General features: G+C 40.2%; 1 protein-coding gene across 2 annotated transcripts in view; it reads right to left on the bottom strand.

Annotated features, from left to right (window-relative positions):
• LOC107745418 (TCDD-inducible poly [ADP-ribose] polymerase-like) overlaps nucleotides 1–7,946 on the bottom strand; it is a 27,580-nt gene extending 19,634 nt beyond the window's left edge. The window contains exons 1-2 of one of the 2 annotated variants that reach the window (XM_016559296.1): nucleotides 7,816–7,946; nucleotides 5,252–6,117 (exon numbers count right to left, since the gene is read on the bottom strand). In XM_016559296.1, coding sequence (XP_016414782.1) covers nucleotides 5,252–6,093 — 842 coding nt within the window. In that variant the 5' untranslated portion in view covers nucleotides 6,094–6,117; nucleotides 7,816–7,946. Of the gene's footprint in view, nucleotides 1–5,251; nucleotides 6,118–7,334; nucleotides 7,498–7,815 lie in introns of those variants that run through there. The other variant, XM_016559295.1, reaches the window with a different exon arrangement.
• Nucleotides 7,947–8,898: the final 952 nt, after the last annotated feature.

Below are 8,898 nucleotides of genomic sequence, written 5' to 3'. Positions count from 1 at the left end.
TTTCGGTTTTCGGCCAAGTGCATCCAGAATTTTTGGTTTCCGTTTCGGCCCAGAATTTTCATTTCGGTGCATCCTGTAAGACTACATGTTTTATTTAATTTAATTTAAATTTAACAGTAATTTACTTTCAAATGCCCCAATTGCTGAAGGGTATGCACAACTTTTTAGTTCAATTTCAAGTTGCACTGTTCAAAATACCTGTAGTAGCACAGCAGTGCATACCTGTTTACATTTAATTAAGGTGGACTAGATTAGACTGTAATACAAATAGTTGAGTTTGCTAGGTGCATACAACATTTATGACAGGTTTTCATGAAAGTGTTGGTCAGTTTGTCTGCTTGACAATCCCATTTTGCACTGCAACAATAAAACTGAAGTGAGAAATGTTTCTTTTTAGTTAAAACAGATGTTGTCAAAGTTTTCCTTTGGGGACATAATTTGAAGGTGGAAAAAGGTAATACATTGCAAAATATCGCAGAATATCACAATATATTTAAAATCGCAATAATATTGTATCGTGACACAAGTATTGTGATAATATCGTATCGTGAGGCCTCTGGTGATTCCCACCCCTACACACTACCAACCCTGAGATAAGGCAGTCACCTCTGCTGGTGGTAAACTCAGCAATGAGACACACTCAGCAAACAGATACTTACAAAACAAACACAGTGACACATAGGGAAGCTGCAGAAGTCGTATCAGTAACGTGCAAACACCTTTTAAAGTTATATGCTATATAGTTATACATTTACACACTCAGACAAAGCCTCTGACTGTGATGCTATTAAAAGGAGAGTTAAAAAAAGAAAAGAAAATCCTGCCATCATTTACTCACCTTCATGTCATTCCTAACCTTTATGACTTTCTTTATTCTGTGGAACACAAACGAAGATATTTTGAAGAATGTTTCCGTCCATACAATGAAAGTCAGTGTGGTCCAAAACAACGTGATTTGGACCCCATAGGCTTTCATTGTAAGGACACAAAAACACAGACGTTTTTAGAATGTCTTTTTAATGTTCCACAGAATAAAGAATGGTTTGGAACAACATGAGAGTGAGTAAATGATGAAAGAACAAACCTCATTGGTTCTCGCCTGTTGAGCAAGCATCTTCCAGCTGCCATATATGATATGCTCTATGTATGAAAATTGATTTATACGTGAATAAAAGTTTAAATGAAATTTGTTCATCATATAAATCAAAAGTGTCTCTTTAGAAGATTAAACCGCTCGATTTATATGGATTTTTTTTTTTTTTTTTTTTACAATCCCTTTATGAACTTTTCGAAGCATCAAAGTTTGGGGTAATGGACTTCTAATGGAAGGACAGAAATCTCTCAGGTTCTTTAAAAAATATCTTCATTTGTGTTTCGAAGATGAACAAAAGTCTTATGGGTTTGGAATAACATGGGTGAGTAAATAACAGAATTTTCATTTTTGTGTGAACTATACCTTTAAATGAATAACAGCAATGGTTAAACCAGGTGACTTTTGGAATATTCATAGCTTACATTGACTTATGATTAAGAAAATCTATTTAACAGATGACTGATTCCCTTCATAAATATGCCAAACACTTGAAGTTGGGCAGCACAATTCGACCAAAACATATTGCTCCCAAAAATAAACAATGTAGCTGTCTACGCTATCTAGTTTTTTTGCAGTACGGAAGAATGTACCTGTCATTGGACTAAAATAATCAGGTACAAATAGACATTTATGGCAAAAGTGGTTTAAGTAAAAACATGCAAGCTTCCATAACACTGATCCAAAAACAAGAGCTATCATTTAGTAATAACTTGATATCTACACTGAAACTTTGCTGTAATAAAGTCTCTGACTGGCAAATGATTATAAAGTGCAAAGGGCTTTCCATTCTTCCTCTTCAAGAGGTTTAAGGGAATAAATCAACCTCAATCAACACTCTTGACTTCTCGTTTTTTGTTTCCATACAGGGAGGACGGGCTCAAAAGAGCTGAGGGCAAGTAAATGCTCTCGTTTCCCTCTTGCTCTCTTGATGAGAAGAAAAACGTCTCCAAAAAGTCTCAGGGTGTTCTGGAGGCCACAGACTGATGGGACGTGCGCTACTGAACACCATGCGGGACTAGGACTGAACTGTTTGTTCAGACAATCCAGCCACTATTTGGCTCTTTCTCTTTGTCTTTGTACCTCTCAGCAAGAGAGGAACACATAAACATACTTTAGCTGCAAATTTTGGCAGCTTTTGTTTATGTTAGAAAGCACATTTAAAAGAGTGCGAGAAAAGAGCACGTAATGATCTCACTCACAAAAGACAAAAAACTCTGATAAGTGTATGAAACAGAGAAAAATGCCTGGTAAAAATACTGTCACTATGTTGTATCACATGGTAATATCATTGTACTTTAATATAAACACTATATACTAAAATACTGTGACAACACTACGATATAGAGATAGTATCATATGGTAATACTATCAAATATAACATGGTACTAAAATAATTACATCAGGTACTTCCAAGAATACCATGATACAGTCAGATGACAGTATACCATGATACTTTGATGTGTACGATGGTACCGAAATTCATGTATCATGGTAATTACAAGGTACTCCAAGAATACCATGGTAGTATTATAGCACAAATCTACAAAAAAAAAAAAAAAAAAACGTACCATGGTTAGTTTTTGCAAGTGAAAGCGCATATTCATTTACATGCTACATATCCAAAAGTACGGATGTTCTTACCATGGTACATTTTTAAGTGTAAGAGAGAAAGAATGCAGGAAGAACAAAATGTATGAGTCAAACTGATGGTGAAGTGAGAAATCTCAAGAGACCTCACCCGTGTGAATAATTTCATGGCCTGTCTAAGGTGTTATCTCATTTCTCACACACACACAGGCACAACTGCACGCAAACACACATGCAAACACCTTGGTTTCAGGTCACCATGCCCTTGGTGCACAGTGAGATTGTGTGACAAATACAATCATCTCACCCTCAGCTGCTCCCATGGAGACCAAACCTTCAGGATCAAGGGTCACGGTTCTCACACATTGCGGCACAATGACACAAAAAAGAAAAACTATTGGGGCGCCTGCTCATCCATTTCTTAGGATATATACAAGAATGAAGAAAGCTTCTGCTCCCGGGGATTACAGCAAACCAGTGTAAACAGTAACAGCCTGACCAGTGAGCCTGTGTGTTGGCGTTCAAAAGTACAGTGGCCCCGGGATATTGGGGCACTTTGGTCGCATTAATAATGATTTACATTGCATTAAAAACAAAATGTCAAATTGAGATCTAAGAAGCCATTTTTAGAGATGTTTCACTTTGTCTGACAACCAGAAAGTATCTAAATACTGTATCTCAATTCTAAACCATATTTAAACCATATTTATCAATTATACTTTTTCTGAAATCTTAAACTGGAAAAGCCCCTGTCTACTATTTGTCTTTAAAATGCCAATATGTTTGATATTGTGTCTTGGCATTTAAAAAAAAAAAAAGTGGCCCCGAAGCATTTGGACATTTGGTGACTAAAGCAAAATGTCAAACCAAGATCTAAGAAGTGATTTGACAACCAGAATGTGTCTAAATACTGTGTCTTTACACTAAACGGGTATCATTTAAAACCTTTGTAATTTTCTTAAACATTTCACTTGAAAAGTCCTTGCCATTTTTCTTAAAAATAAAAGATATTAAGTTTGATTTTTTTTTTTTTATCTAAAGCAATGACAGTCATACATTTTTACATGTGGCTAAAGTATTCAAATTTGTTCTGGGGCAACTATACATAGCGTCTACAACACAGACCCTCTCATTTCTGCTCTGAAATGGTCTGTATAACATTACACAATGACTTCTTCTAGAAAAAAAATCCTCCACACAAACAAAAAATATGGGGGTGGGGGGTGGTCAGCAGATAAGGGTGTGGTTTACAGGCTCTGTGGGTCTCACTTTACCCCTGAACTACCAAAGTCAGCAGGAGGTTAATGGTCGGCTTTAGCTATTAACATGAAACAGGTCGCTGTGAGCCACAGTTCTGAGAGCAAATGGGCTAAACGGGCCAACAGAGACAGATACGTGGCCATTCTGTCTATTAAACTCTGTAGACAAAGACCCCCTAAATAGTCGGCTGTCCCGCGGCAGAATTTCCATGACAAATCGACAATGCTATCTTCAAGGAAGAAGCAGCCAGGAGCTGTGTCATGGTGAGCATTAAAAATCACTGTCTCTTTTGCTTTGTCATGACCAAGTGCACTTCCTTTTGCAAACCACTTTTGCATACAGATCAGGCTTGGGACCTAAACAAGACTCTCACAAACAAAAGGCCCCTTTTGTTTAGGCAAAAAAAAATAAAAAATCCTGCTGGGTCAAAGCCACCATGTTTGCAGCTCAGGGATATAAATTGTGGCAATGGAGTGTATGATTGGTAGGTCTAAGGATGTTTGTGTTTATGTGTGCAAATGATCAATATAATAAAATTTAAAAAGGAATTTACAGAGCATAAATGTGTGCGTGCATGACAGCAAGTGTGGGTGGGTGAGCGTGTGCAATGTGCATAATTGCGTATGTCCCTAAAGCTAATTTATTTGCGTGTTTGTGAGCAACTGTGCGTGTGAGCCCTTCTCTGTCTGTGCGACAAGTGCGTGTGACTGCCTGAGCGCAAGCCGCAGTGAGTGGGAGCGTGCGCGTGTATGTGTGTGCGTTTGACCAAACTAAGCAGAGGCGGGTCGAGCAAGTTCACGGCTCTCAGCTGTCAGTACGCTTCCACACGTCAGGCCAGCCAACGGAAGGCTTATGGGAAAGAAGCAATCTCTTAGTCACATATACCTCATCCACAACACACGCTCCTACATACAAGGCAACTTCCTGTCACGTACTGCACTTTTTCACTTCAACTAGGTGTCTCCAACAATACGCCTGAAAAACAACAGCCTAAGCTGGTTTGCTGGTCTCTCTGGTTGTAGAATGGTTTTGGTCACTTTTTAGCAGGTCAGGCTGGGAGACCAGTTGGCTGGTCAACTAAACCAGATAAGACCAGTCAACCAGACAGGTTTAGGCAGTTTTTTTTTTTCAGTAGGGCATCATACCAGTCCCTCCCTTGCACCATTTTTTTTCTGTTTTCTCATTGAACTGCAAGCTCAGCTTAGCTGTACTTCCGTATCCTTATCGGGTAAAGCATAAATGATTGAAACTGCTCAAGAGGTTTCAATGAAAAGTGGCATTAACCCACAGGGCAAAACCAGAAGCACTTACAGAAACTTAAGTCTGACATGTTCATTGTCAGGGTTGCAATAAAGCCTTTCCAGTTGTTCTTGAGAGTCATCCGATATGCTCTGCCAGATCTGCGTATCTGCTCTGCGGATTTGCCAGTGGTAAGGTAGAACGGTGTGATGCTGGGCACAGTCACTGCCATAGACACAAACGCCCTGGAGGAAATCCACACAGATCGATACAGCGTCCCCTTGATGCGTGTGATACTGGAGCTGGGTCAGGAGTTCAAACACTAGATCCAAAGAGGCCTCCTCGCTTTTATCCTGAAAGATCTCGCCCTCTTTGATGGCGAGGCAATTTGCACCCTGCAAAGTCTCAGTGGTGTAGATGTCATTTAACTTCGACCCTGAAACGTCGGAGGAGGGCGCCGCCTCGTTGCGCTCCTGGGGCTGGAAGCATCGCTCATTAGCCTCTATTGACACCCGCTGAATATCCAACACCTTTTGTTCCCCCGCGAGCTCGCTCACGCCCACATCGGCGTCCGTGCTCTCCTCCTCATCCTCCTCCTTCAGGCACACCTGACTAATCCTCGCCTGCTTCTCTATGGCGGCGGTGCATATATTCCGCTGTGGTCGAGCTGGGTTACGCAGAACAAACACTCCATCCCCTGACACGAGTGCGTCTGAGTTTAATAGCGTGCTCAAAATTGGGTCCTCTAAAGCACGTAAGCATTTTGTGTCCAGTTTTCTCTGTGCGTGTTTCTTTTTGAAGTAGGGCTTCACTAACGGGATCTTGTTTGCGAGTCCCATCTGCTGCTCGGTGAACTCTCCGGTCCCCATGGGCAGACCTAAAGCGGGCACAGCGGTGTCAACTGCCTCCTGCATGATGCAAAACTGTATCCAGGATACCTGTTCAAAAAAACAGAGCAACATGATTAATTTAATGTCTATAAGCATGGTGTGAGCTGGGGAGGATTGAGGTTCTGAAGTATACAGTGTTTTATTTATTTACACAAATTTTCAAAAATGATCACTTAGGTTATATTTCACATTTGTCAGGACAGCGTGGTTAAACAGCTAGCGGAAAAAATTTAAAAAAAGAAGTCACGTTCACCTGAAGAGGTTACTATAGCAACAAACGCCGCTTCCCATGTCTGATATCACATTATTAAAACATCACTGCCATTACCAGGGCCGTCCTTAGGGGGGTGCAACTGGTGCGGTCGCACCGGGCCCCGTGCTTGAGGGCAGTCCCCCGTCATACACCATCCCAGCCTCCCCCACCATCCCGGGAACGCGATTATGAATGGACCGAGGGGGGCCCCGCTCCCTACCTCGTACCTGAGTCAGCTAAGGATGGCCCTGGCCATTACTTATCACTTTACATAGATTTAAACGTTTATTAAATGTTTAGTGTTTTGTTTAACACTTCTTTATGTTAGTTAACGGTTAGTTGCGAGTGCAAGAGGTCCAAAAGACACTTCGAGATTAGAATTAAAAACCTGACTCTCCTATAGGCCTATGTCATTGAATAGTTCGCTCACGGTCTACAATGTTTATTGTTCTAATTTTGTCCACTCGTAATGTATACTGTGTACACTGCGTGACTTGTTTATCATGTACACCTTTTGTACACATTTTCTCAGAGTGTACAAGTGTTCAAAACGACACATTAAAACGGCATAAAATCGCATTAGACATTTATCAATAGGCTTGATAATGTGTGCTATCAGTTCACTCCTTGACGGGCATTAGTGGGTGATTAATCAATTCTTTTAACTGGGCGTAAGATGAAACCTTTCCTTTCTCGAGAAGAGAGAGGAGGTGGCATTAGTGATGAAACAGAAAGTTTCTTTCAAGACCCCCCTCCCCCAGCAAACTGTAAAAAAAATATGTATTATTATGATAACAACATCGTTGTTCCTACGCATTTAACCTGTAACAATCATTTGTGTCGTTTTCCTCGCGTTACGTGTTTTTTGGACGTTTCAACACGCCTTTTAACTATAAATAAACAAAAGTGAACGAAAAGGTGAAATGAACTTACCAATGAAGGTTATAAACTTGGGTTTAATACAATTTCAGGAATTTAGGACAGCAATCAAAATTAAGCTTTCATTTCTTACCTTTCTTTTACTGCGTATAAACACCAACCACAAGCGCAATGGTGATTTAACAAATCCAAGATCATAAACAAATATCATAAAAAAAAAAAAAAAACAATATTCGTCTTGGTTTATCCTTTGCGAGCTATTAGCACCGTTTAATTACGCCGCTCCTCGCGATAAAAATCAGTCAAACGCAGGCCAAACGATCTCTCGGGAGTATTTTGATGGCTTGATCTAGATACTGGAGTTGGGAGCTTACGTGCCAGTTGCCAATAGAGTTCGAGTTCGCACGTACTGCCTGTGTTAAAGCGATCACTGGCCACTGCGGCGCCTGGCCTCCATTCTTCAACAAACACGAGAAAGCTACATTACAGCCAAATCTGCCACTGCACAAAGATCGGGTTCAGTCAAACGATTTATTAAGTCCGATTTCAGCCTTTTCCCCGTGGATTAGGCTCGGTTAAACGCTATACATATTCCGGATCCTTTCCAAATGTACCTGTAAAACTTCCCGAATCCTTTGATTCTACTGTCGAAGCCAGTAGCCCGTCCCGGGGAATTCGCACTCCTCTCTCATACAGGACAGACAAAGCGTTCATCCACAGAGCGAAGCGTACACGTCAGTCTCCAGGAGCTACTGAGCGGCTCGCAGCTGTTTGCAGAACACAAGCACGATAAGACTCGCTCGTCCAATCACAGCGCAGTGTGGAGCGCGAAGGGGCGGGGCTTTGGCTTTGTGCATGTGTTTTGACCTGGTTTTGACTCACCCCGCTAGTTTACTTATGCCAGAAATCATCAGGTATTGTAATTATACGGCCTAAGCTGGTTCGTGTTTAAAAAAAAAAAAATAGTAGAGGAAAAGTGAACAATCATACGGGGGTCTAAACCACAAAGAAGTGGGTTTAGGGCAGTTTAAGGATTGTGGTCATTGGGAATGTTAGGAAAATTCAACTTAAACATCACTTTAAAAGACCAAATAAGCATGTAAATAATTTATATGTTTAAGCGCGACCATAAATCAGTGGTTCTCAACCGGTTTAGGAAGATACACTGGACATCAAACACATTTCTATAATAATTGTTTATCATAAAAAAAACATTGTCACTAAAATAATACAGCAAAATGTAGGAGCCCAATGTGATATACGCTGAAAAATGTAAAGTTAATGCATGTTGTAAATGCATAAACAACATAGCCAGATACACTAAACGTATGACTGGCATACAAAAAAAAAGTGGGTCGCAGTAGGCAAAAGGTTGAGAAACCCTGCACTAAACAAACACTACAAGACAAATATCCAGTAACATACTTTAGAAAATAACAGTAAATTACGCATAATTACAAGTAACAAACCCTAGTAAGTATGCTGTTAATTAATATTTCTGAATAATTATTTGTGTTATAACACTGTAATAAGGGCACCTTAAAATAAAGTGTAACTAAATATTGTATTAGGTGCCAGTTGGAAACCCCTGCCATAGATCATAGTGTGATGTGTGACTGAAATGAGGTGAAAGGTTATTCATTGTACTAATGACATAACCTGTTTTTACAGTAACTTTACTCCTTCACGCATACAAA

Source organism: Sinocyclocheilus rhinocerous, unplaced genomic scaffold (genome assembly GCF_001515625.1).
Source record: "Sinocyclocheilus rhinocerous isolate Xijiao unplaced genomic scaffold, SAMN03320098_v1.1 scaffold3303, whole genome shotgun sequence".
Classification (NCBI taxonomy): Eukaryota; Metazoa; Chordata; class Actinopteri; order Cypriniformes; family Cyprinidae; genus Sinocyclocheilus; species Sinocyclocheilus rhinocerous.
Note: the sequence above shows the minus strand (reverse complement) of the source record. Positions and strands in the feature narration are given on the sequence as shown.